General features: G+C 39.5%; 2 protein-coding genes across 2 annotated transcripts in view; one reads left to right on the top strand and one right to left on the bottom strand.

The window, feature by feature from the left end:
• Positions 1-104: 104 nt before the first annotated feature.
• Positions 105-25,797, top strand: rad51d (RAD51 paralog D). The gene is made up of 11 exons (XM_004551164.5): positions 105-757; positions 840-901; positions 5,750-5,868; positions 16,058-16,139; positions 16,322-16,456; positions 16,533-16,628; positions 16,752-16,842; positions 20,832-20,902; positions 21,375-21,542; positions 22,722-22,858; positions 24,089-25,797. Exons 1-10 carry the CDS (start codon positions 676-678, stop codon positions 22,815-22,817), a joined length of 1,002 nt encoding a protein of 333 aa, XP_004551221.1. The 5' UTR covers positions 105-675; the 3' UTR covers positions 22,818-22,858; positions 24,089-25,797.
• lig3 (ligase III, DNA, ATP-dependent) overlaps positions 23,569-26,461 on the bottom strand; it is a 19,292-nt gene continuing 16,399 nt past the window's right edge. Inside the window, exons 19-21 of the mRNA XM_004551163.6 lie at positions 25,571-25,650; positions 25,362-25,445; positions 23,569-24,315 (exon numbers count right to left, since the gene is read on the bottom strand). Coding sequence (XP_004551220.1) covers positions 24,082-24,315; positions 25,362-25,445; positions 25,571-25,650 — 398 coding nt within the window. The 3' untranslated portion in view covers positions 23,569-24,081. The remainder of the gene's footprint in view (positions 24,316-25,361; positions 25,446-25,570; positions 25,651-26,461) is intronic.

Here is a 26,461-nt window from a genome sequence, read left to right as displayed (position 1 = left end):
CGCAGTACAGCCAGCAGAGCCACGTGAATGGCTCTACCCACTGTGATCTACACCACTTACAACCCTCCATCAAGACCCTGCATGTATGAGTGATGTGTTCTATGAGGGAGGGAGAGCCGGGGTATGTTAGACCGGGAGGTAGAGAGCCAAGAAAATGTCTTTTTTTCTACAACTTTATTTCAGTTTTTCGTTTAAGTCAAAGATTTAATGAAGACAAATCGTTTAAGTCCACGACAGTTACAGGTGTGTTAAAATGCTATGCAAAAATAGACTAACGTACGCCTTAACAACAGTATACTACATTACCCACAAGCGAATGAGTGCAAAATATCCTACGGCAAGCAACAAGCCTTCGCGTATTTTCCCTCGCCTCCGCGTACGCTAATAACGAAGTTAAGCAGAAGTTTTTGTAGAAGTGTGCCTGTGTCAGTTCACCTGGTGTTGTTACGTTTTAAATGTTAGGAACGGTTATTTATACCGACTTTAACAACGCAAACAGCGGAAGAGTTTGCCAAAGTTAGCCGCAAAGCTAAAACAACTGGCTGGGAAAGCTAAAAACAACTGTAGCTAGCGGCATATGTATAGTTAGTTAGGTAACCTCTTTTTACTAGAAGCTTCATTATGCGTCCTGATGTTTTCAGTCACATATGAATTAATCTTAAAATATGCAAGACCATGGTCGTACTAAGAGAGGGGATGTGTCCTGGACTGGATGAAGACTTATTACGCGACCTTCGTGCTGCTGATATTAAAACAGGTTAGTTTGTGGGGCAATGTGTCCGTTTTAGCCTAATCACAGACAAGTTATCGATAACACATCTGATTTCTTGGTTTCACAGTGGAGGACCTGGTTTCATCAGACATTGAGGGCCTTGCTCAGAAATGTTCTGTATCCTATAAGGTATGTATACTTTAATCCTAATCATAGATCCCTAAAAACACGAGATAGTGACCCTTACAAGAGTGCACTGTCAGTTTCCAGCTTACCCAACATATTACTCCAATTTAATCGAGGTGCTGCCTCGAAATTATCCCTATCACAGCAGTTTATTTAGTGGTGTTAGGAAGGAATTTAAAGTGGGCTTGTAATGCTGCTCCTCATTTTCTGCCACAGTCCATATTAAACATGGCCAAACTTTCTTATAATGAGGTCCGTGTATGTACAAGTAATCCCTATGAGTCATAAGCTCAGGCAACTGCTTTAAACCTGCAATTTCAGACAGTTTTTTTTTCTACTCTTGGCTGGGTGTGATGTCAAAGAGAGTAAATCTTCTTAATTTGGTCATCTCAGGTGCACAGCTTTTATGAGACCTGTTTGTTTGGTCCAGCCAGTCAGCAGAGAGTTGTCTAAAAGGGCATGTTTGAGAAAGTGGATGAACTAAGGAGCTGCACAAAGGTTAGATGGGAGATAAGATAAAATTTTGTGGGTGTGAGTCCTGCAAAGCTATTCTAGCATAAGTCCAAGAATTGAAATTCTAGATTAGGAAATTAGCTTAAAAGATGCCCTTTAAATTAACACAGAGATCACCCACATGTTATAGCTGGCATAAACACTGTAGGCCAGTATCTTCCTGAGCTTAGATACACACTACCACATGCAGCATGAGTTTCCCATTGTGTAAGTGGTTTATATTATTATGTGGGATACCTTCTTTTTTAAAGTCATCCATAATGGAAGCAGACCTCCCACTGGGTGCATTATATATATACCCACTGCAAACAAGCTCATTTGGTTAACAAGCCAGGAAGGGCTGTTTTTTATTACTGGGTTAAATCAAGGTTAAGCATCACATTTGCTTCCTATCCTTTCCTATATTTTTTGTCCAGATCTGCAGTTAAAACTGGTTTTATGCTTTGTGTTGATATAATAGAATATCAGCATGAAAAATGTATCTAAAAAGAAATGAAAGCGATATCTATATTTCCACAGAAAATGATAAACGGTGAAAAACTTTCTAGCTAAAAAAGAAGCTAAAAACCTCCTTCTGAGTTCCCCCACAAAGTCCTTCATTATCAGTCTGAACCTGCAACGATAGGTCAGCTCTCTTAGTTTTAAATCAGTGTGCAGTGAGAACCAGAAAAAAGGCAGAGATCATGAAAGAAATCCTGTCTAACTCAGAACTGGCCTTCTGGGCAGATAACGGTAAACTATGTTTTTTAGACCATGAATAGTGTTTTCCACCAAACTTTTCAGTGATATAAGAACACAAATGATCATGAAGGGTACCCGCGAGGGTTTTATAAATAAAAGTGTATCGGGGAGTACTTGTGTGGGTGGATGGGACACTGAAGCCAACCCAGACTTTCTTGGTAAAAAGATGAGTGAGCATTTCCGTCAGTCAACCATCCTCTGTGGTCTCTGTGTCTGGACATGCAGACTGAACATGTATAGGATGAAAATTTTGCAGCCCCAGGGGGATTAAAAAGCTAAGAAATTGCAAGAGAACATTTAGAAAGGTGCAAAATAAATTATGCCGTCTCCATACTTCTACACTTGCACCATATCTCTCCATATAGCCTCGCTGTAATTTCACTTTCTACATTTTTAAAGCCAGTTTCATGGAGGAAACCTTCACCTGACTAATTTGAAAAACATCTTCCTGTTTCTGTACAGTAAAGCGTGTAAGAGAAATAATGACCAAAATGCATTTTTATAATGGAGAGAGACTTTGAAGATGTTTTCCCCATTAGATCATTATGCTTTTCAAATATTGTTTTTTTTCCCATCACTGCCTGCAGCAGGCTCAGGCTCATCCCAGTGGCCGAGCTAGACTTTCTAACCAGCTTGCTCAGCCTGCAGGCATCCCCTGAGCTGATTACCGGGCATCCCTGTGCTCCATCAGACTCCTGCTGTTGATCTGAACCGTTGTCCTGCCCACACAACAGAGATGAGGTCAATGCTAGGTCACCTATACATTTATCTGACTAAAGCGGCCTCCTACAGTTAAATTAAAGCTACACAAGACAAAGTTTTCATGTAAAAACATACCTGTCTCATGAGCCCACAAGCCAAATTTGGAGTGCCAACCTTCTTCCCACTAATTGAGACCCAACAGATTTGTCTGATTTCCCTAAATAAATTTCAGCTGTTGGGCATGAAGTCTAACAGGAAATCTTCTCTGCCCAGAAAGAGAGACTAATCAGAGTTTAACTCTGCTTAACAACATTAAGTGCTCTTTCTAGAGAAAGCTGGACTGCCCAGCATTTGATATTTTTGCGGTTGAGCTTCATATGAAGCATCACACATCAGCCTGGTTAGTGAGCAGTGTTCTTGTGCAGCTGTGATGCTGGAGGAGCCAGTGGAATACGGTCGGAGTTTTACAGTAAACTTGAAGCTAACACAGCTCTGTGCACACATGCAGGGATGTTTTATTTAAAACAGAAAACCAAAGATCATGAGGGATGATGGCATGGGAGAGCAATAATGACGTATTGAATTGTTAGCAGTATTCTATTCTACATACACCTGCGTCTTTAACATTATTAGATCTGGAGCAAGAAAGCAAGGGAGAAATTAACTGTATGTAACACTGGGTAAAGAATCTATAGAGACTTGTTTGCCAGCTAAGCAACTTGTATGATGTTACCTATTTTTCTATGTTAAGTAAGAGATCTGTGTAGTATAATTTAATTTTATTAAGACATTATTGTCCATTTGAATTTACAAGAACAATGAAAGTAATGAAGAAAACACAAAAATGCTAACAAAAGTGTTACTGAAGTGACTCAGATAGGGAGTCTCTGCATTAGGTAAAGGCTTGGGTGCAACATGTTCAATCCCACTACCCAACGTTGATATTTGGCATTGCTGTTGGCACAAACGAGATCTGCACACACAAAGTAAAGGTCAGAGTAAAAATCGTCCACGTCTTAGGGGAGCCTTCATTCAGACACGACTGTTAAAGGAAGATACCCCCGCTGTAATCATGACTGGCTCACTTCTGGTACTTTGCCTGATAAATGTATTGGGCAGTGAGAACACTTCTTATACAGTGACACCGTAATAATACTGTGTCAGGATAGCTTATCGGTGTCACCGGTGGAATTAAGAATAGAGAAAGAAAGTAAGGAAGCTGTTGCTTGGCTGGTGCCCCTATCTCAACGTAATACCAACACAAAGACTAAGATGATGCCGACTGGTTATTATTATAGCAGGACAGCTTCAGTGTGCCTTTTAAAAATGTCTCTAATTCTACTGGAGAAATCGAATATCTTCTTTGAACACTATATTCTGTCACTGGGGGTCGGTTGCACCAACTCGTCTTCATTAAGCGTGGTCCTGATCTGGTCTTTATTTTACAGTCTTTTGAATTTACTTCAGGTTGGTTGCGGCGACCTAGCTAAGCCTAGACTTTACCACCTCCTGTCCTAGCATTCACTTGTATTCACATGTGAGTACGACTTGCCTGTTAGCACGTGCTGCTTTGCGGCAGTTATAACAAATATATATTGGGGGTTTTAACCAACATAAGAAAATTGGCTAATTGAATACAGTAAGCACTAAACACTAATTGCCAAGCGGTATAACTTGCTAACAATCAAGAAGCTGTTGAGTTGGAAATAAACATTGCTTTGACATGAGCTCAGAAAATGATTCATGGAAAAAAAAAAGATTTCCAAAGCAAACACACTTTTTAATTAAAAAGAAATATCCATCAAAGGGGCTGGCATCCCAGTGCTATCGTTGACATTTGTGGAGATGATTCACCTGCTTTTCTTGTTTAGTCAACATCGGAGCCAAGTTAGACCAACTGTTCCATGATGGCTCTTTGGTTAGTTCAGATGGATTTCTTGTTATTGCAATCTCTCAATAAGCTGCTCATTGTTGTGTCCAGCTTATTGCTTCCTGTCTATTTAGTGGCGTCTGACATGCATGTTTCCTACATGTTGGTCGTGACTTTGCAATTCGAATTGATTGCTGGTGGTAATGAGAAAGTCAGACTTTGAATGCCACGTTACGACTGACTTATCTTGAGACAGTGTTGATGTGGTGGAGGTGGTGAGCATTTTCTAACATGGACGTCATCAATTGTGTTGAGAGTTTTTAACTTCAAAGTTAGGATACGATTTGCATCATTTTCACACACACCAAAGCATTCTGGGGCAGCTGGTGCCCTTTGGATGGGCGGGCATTATCATCCTGAAAAGGTCGCTCCTATCAGGATGGAAATGTTTCATTGTAGGTTAAAGGTGATCACTCAGAACAACTTTGTACTGATTTGACTTTATGTCAACAGAAGTGGATCCAAACCATGCAAGAAAAATGTCCCCTACAGCTTAAAAGAGTCAAGAGATCGCCTCACAGCTGGGGTCAAGGGTTCAGCTCTTTCCTTTAAGTTGTACTCATTTGTAGCGGCTGAGCTGGAATACTGGCAGAAACTGAGCTGATTCGCTAATTAAACTAACTGCTAGTCCCTGCAACCATTTGGATAGTATGCCCAAAATGAAGCTTAAAAAATAATCCACGATATCACTGTCTCAACTTGTTTTTTTCCATCTAAAGTGATTTGACATGGAGCAAAACCAAGATCTGGCATTTACTTTAATTATGAAGCAAATGATGAATGAGGGCATTATTAAAAAATATCCTTCTAATCACATGAAGACAAGCTGAATTTTTGCATTTGGATTATAATTAAAATGGCCTAGAAATAAAACTCCCCAATCTGGCAACACTGAGTTTTTTGTGTTGCAGCTGATCCATGCAACATTTGTGTGAGCCTCATATGCTGTAATTTTTCTATTTCAGGCTCTGTTTGCCATCCGCCGAGTGCTGCTAGCCCAGCACACAGCATTTCCTGTGTCAGGTGCTGATCTGTATGAGGAGCTATTGAGCTCAACAGCCATCCTCTCCACTGGAAACCCCAGGTAAAGACAATGCTGCTCACACAGCAGAGCACGCTTCTTTGTGTTTCAGCGGCTGGAGGGGATTTAACGACAGGCTCGATGCCATAAGGAAGGTTCATCTCGGGAATCAAATATGCGTTCCTGAGGACACATTCTTAGGGTTTGAAATGCACTGGCTTTATTTTTTTTTATCTTTTCCACTGGATTAGAGTCTTTGAAAGTCTAATGCCATGATCTTTGATGAACAAAACTTTCAGTCTTTGCAAAAATAAATTTAAGCAGCTTTGTTGGGGGATAAAAGTTTTATTATGTTTGCCAGCTTTTCTGTTCATCTTTGCAAACCTACACGGACACTGCAAAGCATGTAAAGTCAATAGTATCATACATTAGCAAAGATGTTTTGTATCTTACATCGATCCATTTTTATCAAACTAGATTCTTCATTCTCAATCAGTGCTGAAATTCAGTTTGCGTTGAACTACGCCGGATTATCCATCTGGAACATGGCTGCTGCTGTTGTTAAAAATACAACTGAGCAAAAGAGTCTTTTAGAAAAAGGCCTGCGTGCCACATTCCTGCACTGAGGAAACATTTTAGCAGCTAAAGCTGACTTTTTTTTCTTTTTCTTTTTGCTTGTTCTTCCATTTGGCTGGTAAACGTAGCCTAAAGTGGTTTCTGATATATCAGCTGCATTAACTTGGCCTCCAGCTTGACTACTTTCCTCTGAAAAACAAACACCACTGGCAAGTCTTTCAGAACATTTTTTGTGGTACATCAAAAAATTAAATTTTCATGATTTGACAAAACCTCAAGTTCCCTCTGCAACCAGCACAACATTGTATTACAGCAGTACTTACAATTAACCTGTAAAACTGAGACACTGAATCCGATGAAAGGTTTCACACAGAGGTGTGCACTGGAATCCGAAATTCAGCTGTCTGTATGCCGTCAAAGAACAAAGCATTCCGCATAAATATTCCACCTTTGGATGGGAAGTACTCTTCAGCCAGGACACAGACGTATCTGGACGAGTCTGTGAATTGGGGCAGCATGGCATAATTTATAAGCTGCTACCTTTTCCACAGTTAAACTCACTGTTGTAGCATAATTAATGACCACAGGTGTTTTTTGGCCTCCCCATGGTTCTTTTTTTGAAAAGTGGTTTTCATAAATTAGTTAGTGCCTTGGATTAGTGATATGAAACTGAATCAGTCGTGTGAGCACAGTAGTGGGATTTGTGTGTGTCTTGGCTGCGCTCTACTGGTGGAAAGGTGAACTGGTGAATGATGCGTTTTGATGTCCATCGTGTCAGTTTGTACTGTGAGTACGCTGTTTGCTTCATGCACAGACAGAGAAATGAAGCACACACTTACTTAGCTTTAAGTTTATTAGAGACTACAGCCTAATGTAGGTTTAAGCCTAAAACTGTCTGAGTAATAGTCATTTCTGTTTAAATTAAAATAAATAAAAAGTTAGAGTAAATATCACGAACACGTCTTGTTTTCTATGTGGTTTTTTCTTGTTTTTTTCTTCAGTACATGTGTGTTATTAACTTAAAGCCTGAATACAGTAGAGAGACAATCAGTAACATTAAAAAAAGGAATAATAGAAGAAAGAATATGATAACTTTTTTTGTCTGTTTGTTTTCTGTTTTGTTATTGGAGTTCAAAATTAAATAAAAATTGTTGAAGATTAAAAAAAAAAAGGAACAATAATAGGATGATGGGATATCTATCATAAGGCATAGGATTTAGATTTAACAGGACCCCAGTTCCCACCTCTCCCCCTTTAAATTTGTCATTTTAATCGCTTTAAAATTTGAATTACAACATTTTTAGGACAGATACAGATATTTAGTGATTTAAAAAGCCGATATTCCAAATTATCGGATGTTATATCCCAATATTTGGTATATCAGTTTAATTATGTACTCATTTACATAGACTTCCCTGTTAGTACAGAAAATAGTCCTTCCCAGTAGTATTTGTTTATTTTTCTTTTTTCACTCGTTCAAAGGCACTTATCCCTTTCAGAATCAGCATTATTTTTAATGTTGGGATTTTTTTTAAACACTTTTTTATTTAAAGGAAATAGTGATTGAATCTGCTGGCTGCTTCTGTGGAACATCTGGAATTTTGTAGTTATTCCCTTCCATAGTATCCGACATGAGTGGTTCCAACTTTTAATGGTGAATTGTTGTGTTGCTGTGCTTGGGCCCACCAACATGTGGTAAATTAGTTCTGTTTTCTTGCCACAGGCGGGTTGATTGTAGAAAAGACATTAATTTTAATGACAAATAACTAACTAGTGCTTCTTCTGTTTAATTTCAGTTTTAGAGAAGAATCCAGTTTCAATTGAAAAATCCAAATATTTCGTTTTTATATATTTTCTTAACCATGAACACTGGAGATGCCTTTAGTGCCTGAAAGTTGCAAAAGCCTTTAAACACTTTCCTTTCTTCTTCCAGTTGTTTTGATGTACACCCAGTGAAGAGGAAACTTTTTTTGGTTTGATTTCAACAACATAAATTTAATGTAAATAAAAAATCAGGTTAACTTTCCTGCTAAAACATTGTAAATATGGAAAACTTTCCTTGGACTGTCAAAAAGTTTTGAGCTCCTTGGCTATAGCTGAACGCTTACTGTACCTGTCTCATTAAATATCAAAAGGGAGCTACTTTTTGTCTTTAGCAGCACAGAAATACTCCCGAAACTTGCATTTAATAGACTTCAGTCGCAGCTCAAGCAATAAAACTCAAAAGCAGTTTAATAGTGAATGAATGATAAATAGTATTTGCTTGTGTGGCTGCTGAATATCAAACAATATGTACAAAGTAAGGCTAAACAAACCTTATCAGATTTTCTGGCCCTACACAAACGGGATGTGTGATGATGACTGATAGTGATTCAGAGCCATCTCATGCAGCCCACGAAGTAATTGTGCCAACACTCGATAGGGCGGTAATAGCAGAATAGCGTGTATCTGAACCATTGTAGAGATGTTTGGCTGTGATCAAGTGCTGAAATTCAGCACCAAATCAGAAGAGTCACTTAAAACCTCATTGAGAATGGCAGCGATTTTCTTCTGTCTGAGCCTTCTCATGAGGAATTCAGCCTTGAAGCTCAATGTCAATGGTTAGTTAATGAAGCTTAACACAAGTATTACACAAGTATCACAGCTCCCCTTAAGTAAGATCCTGCTAATTCCCACTATTTGTTTAAATAATCATTCTGGAACGGGGTATGGCCGGCAGAAAATATCTGTCGACGGGAATCTTAAAATCATCTTTTATAGAAAAGCAGAGTGCAACAAAGGCTGAGCCTCTTCATGGCTTCCTTTCCTTGGGGTCCAAGGACTGCACAGTCTTCTGAGCACACTGATGAGGGCAGCCTGTGGGAGATTTTGAATCTGTAACTTTTCAAGGGCAATCACTTTCATCCTTCTGAGTCCTTACAAGAACCTAACTTGACGATCAACAGTGCAGCTCTCACAGCACTGTTGTCACAGAAGGCAAGAATAATGCAAATACATCCATACCCACCAATTCTTCTCTTCAGAGTCACGCCATGGGTGGTGAGAACTGCTATCAAGCAGCCACAGGCTTCCAGCGATGCTTAACCTTCAAGCTGGAGGACCTTGGTTATGTAAATTAAACTGCATGTCTGTCACATCCGTCATCACGAGAAAGATGAGATTCCACAAACTGCACAGATCACTGATCTGAGCTTCAACAGACACAAATCAAAATGCTGAAAGAGAATAGTTCTCCGTTTCCCTGACTTGGATTAGGCCTGCTGTGAGACCATAAACTTGTTTTTTGGTTGTTTTTTTTTGGTAGAGATCTTCATTGAATTTTTCTTTTCTTCTGGGACTAGACTTCAACCGTGTCTGGAAAACTGCCTATGATAGAAGTCATGAGAATATAATCATTTATATAATCATTTTTTATTACTTTTGATTTTTACTTTCTTTGTCATTTCTTTTGTGAGTCCAGTTTAGTTTCAGCTATTTTCCAGAGTGGGTTTGTTCATTTCACTTTGGTTTTAGAGGTCTAACTGGAGATTTATTCTTCAGTATGAAATGTATGCTGTAGCTACATCGTAACCACAAACGCCTCTCAAACCCCGTGCCAGGGTTGGGGAAGTCCAGGCCTCGAGGGCCGGTGTCCTGCAGGTTTTAGATGTCCTTGATCCAACACAGCTAATTCAAATGGCTAGATTACCTCCTCAACATGTCTTGAAGTTCTCCAGAGGCCTGGTAATGAACAAATCATTGGATTCAGGTGTGTTGACCCAGGGTGACATCTAGGCCTTCAGGCCTGGACTTCCCACCCCTGCCCGATGCCATAACCTACAGCGTAACCTGACGTTCTCCTGTCTAGAAATGTAACCACACGTCAGGTCGACGCAGACCAGAACTATTGCGATTGGCCTCTTCATCAATTCCTCCTGTGCAAAATCTCATGATAATAAGAAATACCCAGCCAATATTTATAAAGGCTATTCTGATCATTGCAGTGGATGCATCAAGACACATTGGCAAAGGGTTAAACCAAACCAAGTGTTTTCAGGTATTTATTTATTTATTTTTGTTTGTCTTTGTAGTTTTACCTTTTATACCAGCGGGCCATGGGCCGATACCAGTCTGTGAGTCGTTTGGTACCAGGCTGCGAGAGTTGAGGCTCGGGTGTGAAATATTGTTACTGGTTTTATTTTGTTGTATGTATCTGTGACACCTCAAAGGCCGGTCCGTGAAAATATCGTCGGACATAATCCGGTCCGTGGCGCAAAAAAAGGTCGGAGCGCTGTTTTATACCACCACAGTGGATTTGAAATCAAACAATAAAGATGTGATTGAAGTGCAAACTTTAAGCTTTAAGAGGTTTAACAAAAGTATTTCATTAACTGCTGAGGAATTGTATAGATTTTTATAGCAAGTGCCCCATTTTTAGATGCTCAATAGTAACATAATTTTATATATAAGGATTATTTTTAATACCTGAAAATCTTCAGCTGTCAATGGACTGCCTGCACTCTAGACTCCATAGACATTAACAAAGAGAAACTCTGCTAGGCCTTTACTGCAGCCACCAGCAGGCATTGCTTGTTTAAGAGTCTCTCTGCCTTCGGTGTTGTCTTTAGTAACTGAAAGCATGCTCTGTTGGGTCGACAAGAGGTGACTGACCTGGTGTTTGAAGAATTTCCCTTTCCATTCCTTTGAAAAATGTTATTTCAGTATGATTTAGGTCATTATCCGTTTGCACTGCGAAGCTCTGTCCCGTCAGTTTTGCAGCGTTTGCTTAATCTGAGCAGAGCATTTGCAGTTTTGGGAAGCTGACTGTTTGCCACCTCTCTATATGTCTTAGTTGGTTTTTCAATCTAACGATGCTCTGCTTCACTTCCATCGTCATATCTTTGTGAACAGTGAACAGCTACTAAATGCAACTTCAACACTTGGAATAAAGTTCAGGTTTTTTGGAAAGAACGAGTCTCATCCAGCCATAACGCTGCTTGTCAGTTAATTCTCCAATTACTTCTGAGCCTCTGAAAATGAGGGACTTTGTATAAAAATGGCTTTAATTACTGAACAGTTAATGCAATACTTTTGCTAAACCCTTTGAAATAAAGGTGGAATTTGCACTTCAATCACATTCATTGTTTGATTTTAAATCCATGGGGGAGATGTAGCGGGACAAAATGAGAAGACAAAATTGCCTCATTGTCAACAGACCTGACTGTATGATTAAAATATAAACTGATACTGCAGAATAAAATGACTCTATTTTTTTTGGTCATTAAAGTAGAAGTGATGTAAGAAGAATAAGAGGAGTCTACATGTGACTTTGTATTCTGTTACCAGCAGCTGTCAGTTTCTGAACCAGCTGACAGTTTTTGGTGTTGTCTGCTATCGACATATTTGGGGCAATACTCAGTAAGCATTTAGGCTCAGCCGTCAGCGTTGACACAAAATACAAAAAATCGACCAAAACACACCAAAAACTCTGTTTTTCTCGCCTGCAGCAGCTTCTGGTTTCCTCAACTTTCAGCTGACAGTTTTCTTAATATTTCTCAGTGAGGAGTCGTCTAAATCAGCCGTCCCCGCCCCGGGCCTCGGACCGGTACCGGTCCGCGAGAGTTGAGGCTCAGGTGTGAAATGTATGGTTTTCAGGGTTTTTATTGGTTTTCAGTGTTATTTTGTTATCGTTTTTATCGTTAACTCGGTTTTCCTGGGTCTTTTCACGTGTGTTATGAATAAATCTTCTTTTTTTCGGTACCGGTACTAGTTTTATTTTGTTGTATTTATCCGCGACACCTTAAAGGCCGGTCCGTGAAAATATTGTCGAGCATAAACCGGTCTGTGGGGACTGCTGGTCTACATGATTGGAGAATTAGCAATTTTATGGCCATTGGTCGTAGTAATTCAGTTTGAGAGTGAATGCTCTTCCTGTTCTGTATTTCATACATATTGCTTACCTTTTCCATTTAAATTAAGTGAAAATCGGAGCTGCATAAAATACTTTGTCGTTACAGTTGGGAACAAAGGTGCACACTATGGATTTTAAAATAAACATTGAGGTGAAGCCGCTCGAGATTTTATCAGGTTTCCATAAACCATAGCGATGATTTGATGCTTCTTAATGAAGTAATGCAGTGAGAGTTGCAGTTGGCTATTTTTACATTTTTATGGAAATGGATTTGTACCTTTTGACTTTTTATCTAAAAGACATGTTTTTCTGCTAATGGAGTTGTTCATCGTTTGTACTGATGACTCAGCTGGGAGAATCGTGCATCATTGTCTGTGCAGAACATGGCAGGGTGTTTGTACCTGCTGTAACCCCTGGCATCTTGAATTACTCCTCCCACCTGTCAGAATAATTGTAGATGCATAAGACATAACAAATCCAAGCAGTAATGAGCCCAAATGGTCATTTGAGGTGATTAAGAGATATTATAAAGGAGTTGAGAAACACTGCTTGATGTGTTCTGCTTTGGGAAAAAGCTCTGATAGCATCTTCAACTCTATTGGATTGTTTTTGCTTTTTCAGCGTTGTTTATGAGAACTTGACAGTTGCATTACCCCGTGAAGTTTGATGAAGTAAGCACTTAGCATTAATTAAAAAGAAAGATACCAAAATCAGCTGACTCATGTGTGAGCTTATCGGTGCCCCAGTAAAGGACGGAGCAGCCCTCCAAGCACAGATGTGGAATCATGCATTTCTGTAGTATTTCAAGCTTTAAGTTATGGACAGGGCTGTAAACAAACTTGACAGGCGTTCTGCTCCTGCTCGGCAGAACTCTGATGTGAAGTCAGGTTGTAAGGATGAGGTTAAAAAGCCGCTCCAGAATGATATGAGATGTTGACAGCAGGTTGTGAAACTTTCGACCGTGGCCTTCCTTTTAATCACATCTGTAGCATCACATAAGTCGAGCCCGCTGCTCACTCAGTTCAGTAGGAAATTAATGGAGCTCTGGTGATATATCGCTTAAGTTTCTTGTGGCATGAACGCATAAAGAGAGCGGATACACCGGGGTCGAAGAGGTTGCGTATAAACGACCCAGGGCGTGCAAAAGGGGAACTCGGGGGAGATTTACTTGCACAGCAACAATGAAACCCACAGCAAGACTGACAAGTCTGTAAATCCTAAGCACACTCTCATCACTCACTATACTGATGTGAAAAAATATAGTTGAAAGTAGCATCTCTGACTGGCACTTGAATCTATTTGGGATGGAAACAGTTTAATATAGAAATATATAAGTGAGGAATGATTTCAGAACTGTTTGCAGCTCAAAGGGTGTCGAGTTCAAAAACCAAGTTTGGTGTGAGTAAATAAAAAAAAATTGGTTATCTTGAGATATTATCTCACTTCCTGTTTGTCTGCTTCATGTGATAATAGCTCTACAGGACTGAGCTGCTGCGGTGAATAAACAGCCGGTTTTAGGAGCAGCCTTTTTATTTATGCCCTTGTTTTTTATTCATAGAGACAAAGATTCTTTATGAATAATTAAAAAAAGGAGCTGTTTTAAGTGTCTCAACTCTTCATGAAACTATCTTTGAACATTTAGACATCATAGCTGTGCCCACTATCAGTGACTGTCATCCTATGTGCTCACATCAGTCACCCTGAATACTGATGTGTCCCCAACAGATTCCATATCTTGTGGCCACAATTTTGTCATCACGTCGCCATGCATCGCTAACTCGAGGCCACACAATAATATGTTACCGGGATGGTTTCCACTGAGAATGATAATGTGAAAGATTTACTTTTAAAGTACTTAATTACACTTGAGAATATTTCTGCACACCATTTAAAGGCTATAGTTTCAGTTTGTGTTGCACATGAGATTTTATGATGTTCATGCCACAAAATTAGACTTTATATCTTCTGTTATTTATTTAAATTATACTTGTATGTCTCAAAAAAAACTTTCATTCATTCATTGATCCACGTCAAGCCCCTCCCTGAGCCTGATTCTGACTGAGGTTTGTTTTACGGTTGAGAGTTTTTCCTCCTCGTGTCAGAAGAACGTGTTCAATCATCTGATTGTTGGGGTTTATTATCCAGTCTTTAGCTTACAATGTACAATATAAAGCACTTTAAGGTGACAGGTGTTGTGATGTGAAGCAATATAAATCAAATTGAATTGAACTCATTCATTCATGACTTCAAGCTCTTGAAAATCGGAAACCCAGTATCTCATATTATTATAATATTCTATTTCAAGTTTGAGTAAGTTATTGTTCAGTGCACACAACTGAATCATGGGGAAGACTGCTGACTCTGCAGTTGTCCAAATGAAGATCATCAACACTTTCCCAAGGAGGGTGAGACGCAGATATTAATTGCTGAAAAGGCTGGCTGCCTGCAGCATTCCTTACCAAAGCATGTTTGTGGAAAGTTGGTTAGAAGTCCATTTAGAACTTTAGGAAGCGTCACACGGAGTGGACTGAGGCCGGTGTGACTTCATCACAAGCCACCACTTACAGACGACATCAGGACCGGAGCAACAGCTGTCACATTGCTAATGTTAATTCCTAATATCGAGCTAGTCCTGAACTAGAGGCAACATCAGAAGTGTGTAATCTGGGCTAAAAGGAAAAAGAGCTGAACTCTTGCTCAGTGGTCCGAAGTCCTTTTTACAGATGAAAGTAAATTTTGCATTTCATTTGTAAATCAAAGTCGTAGTCTCTGGAGGAAACATGGCAAGGAACAGAAAGGTGTTTGAAGTCCCGTGTGAAGTTTCTGCAGTTGGTAATGACTCGGTGTGGCTCATTTGCTGGTGCTTTTGGTGACTGGGCAACTTTATTTGGTCAAAGTCAATGAAGCCAGATACCAGGATCACTTCCCAGCACTGCTGAGGAGTTTTGTGGAGATACCGATTTCCTTTTCCAGCAGCACTTTGCTGACCGTGCTACTACCGTGACTGACCACCCAACTAACCTGCACTGTGGGACCGCTATCAAAGCAAACCCTCAATACATTAGCAGGTGTAGCAAGCTGATCGCCTTCAAATGACATTGATGCTTTGGTGCAGTAAGAACTAAAACAGTTCATTTTTGATTGATCATAGAAAATACTCCATGAGCCATCATCATGAAAACACTTGAGATATTTCACTTTACATGTACTGAAAATAAAATATTTGAAAATTTTTCTTTTGGACTTTTTCTTGACACTCTACTTGTGTCCTGATTTAAAGTTAGAAAATTGTATCTTTTTGTATCTTGTACCTTTTTTTTTTTTTTTTTTAGGTATATGTAAAACAAAGAAACAGACTTGCAATCCCTTTTGCTCTAGGTATAGATCATTGCTGCACATCTAAACCACATCAGACAATCTTAATTGTTTTAATTAAAAAGCGAATGATGTTTTGTGATTCACTAAAACTCAGGCTCTATAGATTTGTAACCTGTAGAAAAACAACAGTTCACTTAAGCACTGAGGAAGATACAAAATCCTTCAAAAAGCAGTTAATGAAAAACCAACGATTTCTGAATGAATTTGAAAGCTGCAGTTGGTGCCTGAGCTTGACAAGAAGCAGCTGGAATTAAGAATTGGCCGAGTATCTTAAGAGTAGTCTGGAGTCAGGCTCAGTTTGTATTATGTTTACCCAGCTGCAGTTTTTGCCGGCTCTACGGCTGCACTTAATGGTTTATTACATTGGATGGCAGTTGTGAGTAATGAATTGTACCTTGTTTCTTGCAGCTTAGATAAACTGCTGGATTCGGGCTTGTATACTGGAGAGATAACAGAGCTGTCGGGAGGCCCGGGAAGTGGCAAATCTCAGGTGAACATTTCCTACCTTACCTCTCCGTCACTGATAATTTCAGCCTCATAAATTCACTCCTTTTTAGAATTCCCCGTTCTCCCGTAGAATAAGAAAATGCACCTTCCAGAGTCGCTGTTTAACCGAAACAAATTGTTCATGTTAACTTTAACTATCCCCGACATGCTTCCCTTCGCTTGTAGGTGTGCTTTGGTGTTGCAGTGCACATTTCTTACCAGCTGAAACAGAGTGTGATCTATATCGATACGACAGGAGGGCTGGCTGCCAGCCGCTTGCTTCAGATGCTGCAGGCTGAAACCAGCAACACAGAAGAGCAGGTGAATTACCTGAAGCTGCATTGAAAATTTTGGGTTATTTGAAGGAAAATAAAAACAAGCAACTTCTGCTTTACAGATGGAAGCTCTTCAGAGGATCCACGTCTTCCGTTTATTTGACGTTTACGCTCTGCTCGACTGTCTGTACAGTCTTCGCAGTGGTGGGCTTCAGCAGGTTTGTTGACAATTGCTTTTTTATTTTGCTTAAAATACACCAGCAGTCTCTCTGTAGCTGGGGAACCTTTGTAGAAAGACGAATCAAATTTCAGCAATCTAATTTTGTCACATTTTGTATTAGGCGTCTGTTGGCGGTGGCTCTGTCAAGGCGGTGATTGTGGACTCTGTGTCAGCTGTTATCTCGCCTCTACTGGGAGGCAAACAGAATGAAGGTGATATCTCTCTCTGCTGGTCCATCATAGTCAATCATACCTCAGGCTGTTTATACACCTTCAGCCATAAAACTGAAAATAAATGTCACAACACGTTTAAACACATCTGTGGAAGCATGACAGCCAGTCATAAGAAAGTGGCAAAATAACACACTAATATTTGTGGTGTCACATTAAACCGCAAACCATTACAGTTTAAGCATGAGCTCGAACCTCTGCTGTCAGTTATAAATAGAGCTGTTTTCATTAAATATGTAATTGCTTAAATTCGAGTCTGGCCTCTTGGGACTCAAAATAATTGAAATTCGTAATCCAAGTGAACTTCATTCAATTTGTAATGTTTGTAGAAAGCTCCAAAACTGTCATCTAATTAAACTGACAGTCAGTGCACCAAAATTCAAAGGTTCTTATCTAAAATAAACCTGCCTGTAAAAAGACATAACAATGCAAGCTATTAGCACTCTGCAATCTCTGCTGGTCTGTGTAGTGCAGCTCCTGATTGCTGAATAACTCGATTCAAAGAGAAAACCAGAAGAAGAAAATCCAAAAAATGAAATCAAACTATCGGATAACATCACAACACATGAAGACAATAACATTTCTCTTACCTGGAAACCTTTTGGCCTCATTTTCAACTCCACATTTTTATTCCTGGAATCCTCTGTAGTACTGTATTTTTCATACATAAGGCGCACCGGATTATAAAGCGCATTAAGCGAAACAAAACAGTCAAATAAGTCCAACTTTACTCAACTCATTCTTCTTGCTTCCTCTACTTCCGTACCATTGATTCATTAATGCTGAATTCTCTCGCAGCGGCTCTATTCCCATGTTGTTGCAGTATATTAATGACTAACTTCGTATTGTGGATGGATTATCTCAGTTGTTCTCCTGACTGAAGTTTGGTCCGTTTACAGCATCCTGCCATGCGATTGCATTTGTCCCTAACCATCAGGAACCCTCACGTTAATTTTTATCAAGTGGAAAAAAGTTAGCGTTCATCCTCCAGCTTCACTGTGTTTATGTTATGCTAACATAGCTGTGTTGCTAGCGGTCACGTAGCACATCATTATATACCAGCTGTCCAACTTCAGTAACCCTACAAACGTCACTGCTGTTTAGTTTTCTGTTTTCATTTATGTTGGAAGTGATAGCAGAGCTGTACGTTTTAATTTTTTCAGAAATCTCTCAGTCAGAACATGCTATATCATGTTTAGGTGGAAACTAGCGAGCTAACTTCCTGCTAACTTCTAACTCTGTTAAATTTATAAATTCTGTTTTCATGGATGCCTGGATGTTAAACTTAATTGTTAAAACCTGGTAAAGGAGCAACACTGATTATTTTATTAAAGATGAAAGAATTTAGACAGTTTTAAACTCTCAGTGATGCTGCAGTATTCGTTTGACTTTGGAACCTGAAGAGATGGAGTTTAGGACCCAGATTACTCTGGGAGGCTCCTGACTAATGCTCCAACAATCCATCAAGCGGTGCGGCTTCATAGCTTCAAAGTCGTACTAAAACATTTTTTGACAGATTTTTGAGCGCCGTGTACCACATAAAATCGGTTCAAAGTCAGTAAGTACAACCAGAATTCATACATAAGATGCACCGGATTATAAGGCACTGTCGATTTTTGAGAAAATTAAAGGATTTTAAGTGCGCCTTATAGTCTGAAAAATATGGTACGTTTACATGTATTTGGCTCCTCTTCCTTTAAGGCCACCTTAAACCAGGGTTGTCAAACTCAGTTTTAGCTGGAGGTGCTATGTGTACAGAAGTATTTGGCTAAATCTCTTACCTCTGAATTCAGGTGTTTTCAGTCACAGGTGTATTAAATCAAGCACTTAGCCATGCAGTCTGTCTTTACACATATTTGTGAAAGGATGGGCTGTTCGAAAGAGCTCACTGAATTTGAGCACGGTATGGTAATAAGATGCCACAGCGTGAAATTTCTTACATCTACACTTCCTGTAGGTATGAGGTGTAGGTGGTATTGTTCATTTATCCTTATAGTTTATGTAGTTCAGTGATGTGTTAATGGATTAAAAGAGTAAACAAATAATTGATTTTAAGTTTGCATGCATATAAAAAATAAAAATGAAAAAGTTGCATAACCATGATTCTGTTCAATCAAGAACAAACACTGACAGTAGGTGTTTGTTTAGCTTACTGTTGGGAATGTTAATAAACCTACAGCCTGCAGTTTTCAAGAAACTACACTGATTGATAGGCCACATTAAAATTAGCAAAGGACTGGATGTGACCCACAGACCTTGAGTTTAACACATGTGCTTCAGGCAAACAACAGTGAGAGAGGAGTGTTGGTGAGGAAGCCATATTAAAGTTATCCACACTCGCTCACGTCATCCAGAGCTGAGAGTAGAAAACTGCTTGAAACAGTCTTCGGAGCAGGTTGAAGCTCGAGATCATTTAAATGCTGCGTTTAAATATGAGCATCCAGCAGAAAATAAGAAAAGCATAATAGGTCCTCTTTATAGATGAAGCAAATGCACTCCTTTCAGTAAATAAGGACGTCTTTGGTTTTTACAGCCCACCATCTGTGGAATTCATTGAATGTTTCCTATGCACTCCTTAGAAAAGGAGTCAGCCCTTTACTGCTGGATTATAATTCCAAATGTAATTTGTGAGCTCGGGCACACTGCTGCTGTGCTCAACTAATTACAGTAATGAACAGCACAGTGGAAAATTTGTATCCAGTAATTTGGGTTTGGCACACAGTAGAGTTCATATTACTTCTGAAGAAAAAGGTAACATTTTTAAGGTTTTAATTAAGGAATATTCAAAGCACAGAGTAATGTTTGGATTGTTATGGTTATGAATTTGGTAAAATATTAAACATGCAACAGATCACAAGATGATAAATTTAAAGGCAAGGCAAGGCAAGGCAAGTTTATTTGTATAGCACAATTCAACAACAAGGTGATTCAAAGTGCTTTACAGAGACATTAGAAACAAGAACAAATAAAAAGCATGATTTAAAATTGATTAAAACAAGCAAATAACCTAACTAACTAATTAACAAACAAACAAACAAACAAACAAACAAACAAACAAAACAGTATATAAAATCAAAACAGATAAAATCAGAACAGTAGATAAAATCAGTAGTTAAATGTAAGTTTTGAAATTTAAGCTTAAAGTGTGGATTTGGTGCTTTATTCAAATGCAGCTGAGAACAGGTGAGTCTTCAACCTGGATTTAAATAAACTGAGTGTTTCAGCTGATCTGAGGCTTTCTGGGAGTTTGTTCCAGATATAAGGAGCATAAAAGCTGAATGCAGCTTCTCCGTGTCTGGTTCTGACTCTGGGAACTGATAAAAGACCGGAAGCAAAAACAGTCAGGAAGCAACTGAAAAACATTAAAAAACGCATTTTAAAAAATAGAGGAAGGTGAAAATCTCAACGTATGTTGACATGATCCGTGTGACTTTTATACTCGCTACAATTAAAGAGTGTTCCTTATATTTCATGCACCATTTCAGCCTTAAAATGACTGAAAATGAGTGGACCATCTGTAGTTACTTTCTGCCACATGATTACCACCACATGCTTTTGTCGTTTTATTTTGTCAGCTGCGACCAAGCTTATTTGGTAGTGCTATACCAAGACACCAGCCATCGGTTAGCCTGCTAATATGTGTAATTTAGCACCAAATGTAAAGGTTAGCTTGCTACTTTTGCAGATTTTTATTAGGAAACTTTGGAACAACAAGCTTTTACAGTTCGATGCACTGGTGAAATACAAATGTCTGTACCTAAAGTGACAGATCCGTCATGGGCATCGCTACAAGCTTCAACAAGCAACCGCAGCTTTTTTAAGTCAACTCGAGCAATTTTTAGGAATGCAAATTTCGCTGTAATAAATTTAGCTTGAGCTGCTACTGTTGAGTTGCTTTGAAAGTTCCTGTGACAGAGCCTGAGAGTATTCTGTACATGAACTAACCTCTCTACAACTTCCTTTGCCTCCAGGCATGTCCTTGATGATACAAGTGGCAGGAGCTCTTAAGACGATGGCAAAGGACTTCAACGTTGCTGCTTTGGTACGGATGACTCAGTCTTTGATGTGTGCTGCTCTAAATGCAAGATGCACTTCCAGTGTCAATCTAAAGTCTACACAAACTACTTCTTGTTATTCTTTCTGAGAAAACTAAACATTTTACTGCTTTTTTGGGTTAATAAATAGGATTATAATAATTCAAAAAAATAGTTTTAAAGTAAAATCAACCCTGTTCAGTGAACTGCAGGTTTTAATTATGTTTAAAAAAAGGAGTATGCACGTTTAAAAAGCATGCACCAAAGAAAACTGATCTTCACCTCAAGTGATGAAGTTATTTGAAGAGAGATAAAGATAATTTGGTAGCCTTTCAATAAAAGTGGGACGATCTGCTTGTCCCACTTATATCTTCCGTCTTCTAAAGCTTGTGTTACGCGTGGGAAGCTGTACCAAAGCATGGTGCGATAATCTCCTGAGAGTGAGGGAAGAAACTAACACGATGGTGTCTGGGCCCACAGGTAACAAACCATGTAACGAGAAGTGGCAGCGGGGAAGTGCAGCCTGGCCTCGGCGTTTCGTGGAGTCACATCCCGAGAACCAGGATCCTGCTGGAGCGAGTAGAGAAGGCGGCGGCTGTCAGCCAGCCCAGTCTGCGCTCTGCAAAGCTGATCAAGTCTTCCAGACAGGTACAAGAAGCAGCATTAACTTGCAGAGCAACCAGCTCAGTGTTGATTCTGTCGAGGGGTTTCGTTGTTGTCAAAACATCTTGTTAAAATGGAGACTTTGAAGTCGTGTTTGCCCTTTTAATAAGAACCGGTCTGGTTTGATAAAGACATGTTTTATTCCTCCGCCGAGACACGAGCCAAGGCGAGGAACGTTTTCCGTTTGTTTGTCTTCGAGATTAAAAACACTACCAGATCAGATTTGAGTAAAATTTCTGGAGAAGAGGAGCATGGGCAAAGGAGAAACCTATTAGTGGGGATAAGGATCACTTACATTTATGCTTAGCGTCCACACTCCTCCTGTATTTAAACTGGGAAGGCTATTCCAGTAACGTAATGTTGCTTTATCCATTCCAAAACCAGTTTTGATGTTTGTTTGGGGTCATTGTGTTGATCCCAATTCTACATAAAGTTTCATCTGTCTAGCTGCTGATCTGAGGTGCTGTTGAAGAATTTGGAGGTAGTTTTCCTTCATTATTCCATCCACTGCAATGTGCGAGTAGCACTGGCAGCAAAACAGGGCATGATGCTACCACCACCAAGCAAAGATTGAAAAATAAATTCAGTCTCGTGCCCAATTCTTGTTTTTAAGTAATTTAAACAACGATTTCTTAAGTTCATCCACCATGAGAAATGAGTTGGTCTGTTATGGAAGCCACGACAGGTCAACTCGTTTTTCAGACTTTTTGGATGTTCACTTAGTTCATCCCTTTTTTTTTCCTAGCACCACGAGTTCACCTTTGGTCTTCTTCAGTGGGATTTTCACTGTAATTTTCAGACACAGGCCTGTGTTTGTTAGTAAATGCAGATTATTTCTGAAACTGCACTAAAACATGTCTCAGTGGGGATTACTTTCATTTCACAACTGAATTTGATTTGATAGCATCTTAGTTTGAAAGTATCCTCTCGGGTTTGATAACGATCACTGATATTCCTTCGACATCAAAGATCTTTTAAACCAACATTTTTGTTAAAAATAATGGGAGGAAATTCACTCTGCATTTTCTGCTCCGGAGTTATAAAAGACGGTCGTCAGCGGAAACAAAGCAGCTTCAGAATGAACCGAGCCAGTGAATATTTAATATTGTGGCAGCGTTGTGTTTAACTAGGTCTAAATCAACTGTCATGTGCTCTGTTTCTTAGCCTTGTCACATCAAAGAGGAATTTGACTTGCAGTGGTGGAGTCGCTCAGAAAAAGGGTCCTCGGGAAAGAGGAAACTGGGTGAGACGGATTCCTGATGAGAGCAGCCGTAATCCTCTGCATAAATGTCACACCAAAGGTACACGCATGTTTCTGGGTCGAATTTGGGAGAAAGTGTCTTTTTGAAGTACTCTGCTAGCATTCAAGCGATAACTAAACTTTATTCCAATTAAAAACGGTCGCCACAGTTATTAGCTTCAAAATTGACCTATTTAGATACTGCCGGCGTCATGCTCTGTCAGTCATCTGCTGCAGCTTTGGCATACTGGCCTGAGATTTTATTCTTACCTGTTGGAAAATCGGGAGGAATATAAAGGCTTTTCTCGTGTTTCTTTCAGGCATAGCTGGGTAGGCTCATGCGAATTCTTCTCAGAGTGTGAATACGTTCGAACGTTTAATTAAAGCCACCTCATAGCCTGAAGTATCCCACGGATGAAAAAGGCAAATCTGAATTATCCCTGAAAGCCATTCTGATGCAGCAGGCTGAAGGGAAAAAACCTCTCAGCATTTCACTGGATCATACAAGGAGTCTCACGATCGAGAAAGGGAAATGTATTTGGTTTAGCTGGAGCAACGCCCTTTTAAAACAAATTCTCTCCATATGGTTTTGGGGAAATCTGGCACAAGCAGAGCTCTCCGGAGATTCGCGCATGTTCATAACTTGTAGCTTCGGAGGCCAGCATTTATGCCATTCATCTCTGTGACACCACAGTTTTTATTGCAAGTGGCTCCAATGCAAATCAGTGCGACGCTCCAAACACAAACCGATGAAAATGAGACACGCTGGAATGATGTTACAGGGACATTTTTATTGTCTTTGTCAGGTTTGTTGTTTATTCCTAAAGGCAGACAGATTTGTTTGTTTTCAGTGCAGGAGCTGAGCTTTAATATCAGAGTGTTCTTCAGGCAGTCGAAAGTATTGCTTGATGCTTATTTAAAAAAAACAAAACTGGTTCATATCCTAGACTTGTGTGTAAAATCAGTGTCAAACTGTACGTTACTCATGATTTAGAGGCTATATTCTACATTGTTACAAAATATTCTACACCTCATATAATCATAGACTAATCTAGCACTCCACCTCCAACCTAAATGTGTGTTGCATCTGTTGGTCCGCATGAGCAGAAAGGTTCAAAAAGAATAAATTAAAATGACCTGAGAGCAGTGGCATTTGAAAACATAGACAGTCACGGTAACATCCCCAAACTTAGAGCTGCCCTCTGAACAAATAACATCACCAGAAAACCAGCAGTTCATGGCTGGGTGAAAGCAGTGTATAAAATGTAGTTTCCTCCTCTTTTATTAACAGGGAGCTACGACACGCCTCTTGCGGATACATTCCCAGATCCAGCTGGGGGTCACTTTCTGAGCCTGGCTCTGTTCTTCGGGTTCGGCCAGAGTGTGCGTGGCGGAGGCTGCGTCGTAATCTGGCACGAGGTCCCCGTCGTACGCCACGAAGTATCGCCTCAGCTTGTTAAAGTCCTGCACCGAGTCGGGCAGGAAAAGCTTCACGCCGCTGAAGATGTCCAGCAGTGTCTACGGGGAAAACAGTGAGGTCAGCAGAACAGACACCCTGCAGCAATACTTTCCCTACATTCAAGGGAGCAAAGTGCTCTGCTTTTCTGCACTGTTCAGGCTGTGTAATATTACCATGTCACTGATGGAAATGAAGAAAAAGACTATTTGATATAAAGACATAAAAAGGCTTTGTAGAGCTCAGTCTGTGATTAATATCAGTCCAACTCTAACAGTCAGTAAACCTTAACAGAATCTCTTCACGTCCAAAGAAGAATTTACAAACTCTGAATTTGTTGCAGTCTCACAGGGGACACCTGCATTAAAGGATGCACACCCAGGCCTTGTTGAAATATAAACTATTGTGGCAGTAATTAAGGAACAAACAGCCAGTTTCCGCTTGTGATTGCTTGAGATTGTGAAATGTGGCCACCTCACTAACACCATTCCACTGAGTGAAGACAAACTCTGTAAAGGTCAGACCAGGATGTGAATAAACATTCAAGTTGGATCTAACAATCACAGCGGCTGCTCGGCCAATACTCAGCACAAACCGGCCTGTTGACCTGGTTCAGTTAATGACCTCATATACGCAACATTGTACATGTAAACTTTTCTTCAGAAATTGGGAATTATTGGCATAATTCTAGCTTCAAAAACAGTCCATAAGCTGGTTAAAGGTTCCCCTGCCCGTTCCTGTTTCTGTCCTTTGACAGCAGTTACCAGAGTTGCAAATATAAAGAGCCACTAAACCGCCAAATTTGGAATATTTGTATCTTTAACACTGTACTGAAAACGAGAAAAAAGTTTTAAAACTGTCAAGATTTTATTAGTCAGCTGGCCTCTGAGTGTTGTAATCTATAACCTGTCAAAGCCATAAACAACGCACTGATGCACTAATTTTAGAACAGGATTACAGTTTTTAACAAACAGTTACTTTGTTTTATGATTGTCAGACCTTAAAAGAAACTTAAAGATGGATTTAGTTTAATAATCCTAAATAGCATTTGTTTCTTCACATTAACTGCGTCCACAGAACACATTTAAACACACGTTGTGTTACTAACCTTGTCATTCCTTGGCTCCAGTTTCTGTGAGGTAGCTTTTGCTTTAGTTTGTCCGTTGCTGTGGACACTCTCACTCTTCTTCACCTGATAAGAAACAGTCTAACGTTAGGTCATCACTGCAGCTTTGGGTTTGCGCCTTGTGCAATTCTCGTGTTCTGTAACGATGAAACTTTTCTTTAATGTAGCACATGAGATGTAAAGAACATTACCTTCTTAGCACTGGGTGCGTCTGAGCTGGGAGTGCGAGGCTGGGATTTCACCGCCTTGGCTTTGGGTGGAGTGCTGCTGCCTGCAGAGTGCATGTTATTGATTACACTTATAACAAAGCAGCATTTGCAGCACTGGGGTCACTTTAAAGTGTCCACAAATTTATTTCTGCATTATATTAACTTGAATTATGAACCAATGTCTAGAATAAAGGACATGCATATAAACATATCTGTGTGAGCCTCCTTCTTTAAGTAGAGACATTAAAGGTGAACAGAGTTACTTTACTCTTAGATATCACTATTAAATTACTGCAGTTGATTAGTTACGATAAGAAATATTTCCTGTATTAGAAGTTTCTGAAATGTTGTGTTTAGTTGCGTAAACTAAGTTTAAAACAGTTAAAGCATCATGCAAATATTTATAAAGTTTTGCACGATGCGAGCAAACCTGCAGAATCTAGACAGGAGTGTTTGGTTTATGTGTAAAATTCTATTATCATTGGTGGAAAACAATTTACTGGTTAAAAAAAATATTTTTATCTTCAAGGGGGACAAAAAATATTTTTATCTTCAAGGGGGAAAAAAAAGCAATGCTCTAATAAATGTCCACTAACCTGCAGATAAATCTTAAAATCTCACATATGCATTTATGGAATTTTCTTAAATAAACATCTGCATGATGGAGACTACTTTTTCTTTATGTGGGTGTTTCCAGGAAGGGCAGAGACACCTGCAAGTTGAAAGCGATTCATTTGAAATCTCAGGGTCCCTCCTCAGTCTCAGGCCAGACTGTCAACAAGCTCAGTGCATATTCTGCACATTGTGTTGCAGACACAGTCAAAGCATCACCTCAATCATAACTGGAGGGTTTTACTTATTGTGTGTGCAAAG

The sequence above is a fragment of the Maylandia zebra genome, linkage group LG10 (genome assembly GCF_041146795.1).
Source record: "Maylandia zebra isolate NMK-2024a linkage group LG10, Mzebra_GT3a, whole genome shotgun sequence".
NCBI lineage: Eukaryota > Metazoa > Chordata > Actinopteri > Cichliformes > Cichlidae > Maylandia > Maylandia zebra.
This window is presented reverse-complemented; position numbering and strand designations above follow the sequence as displayed.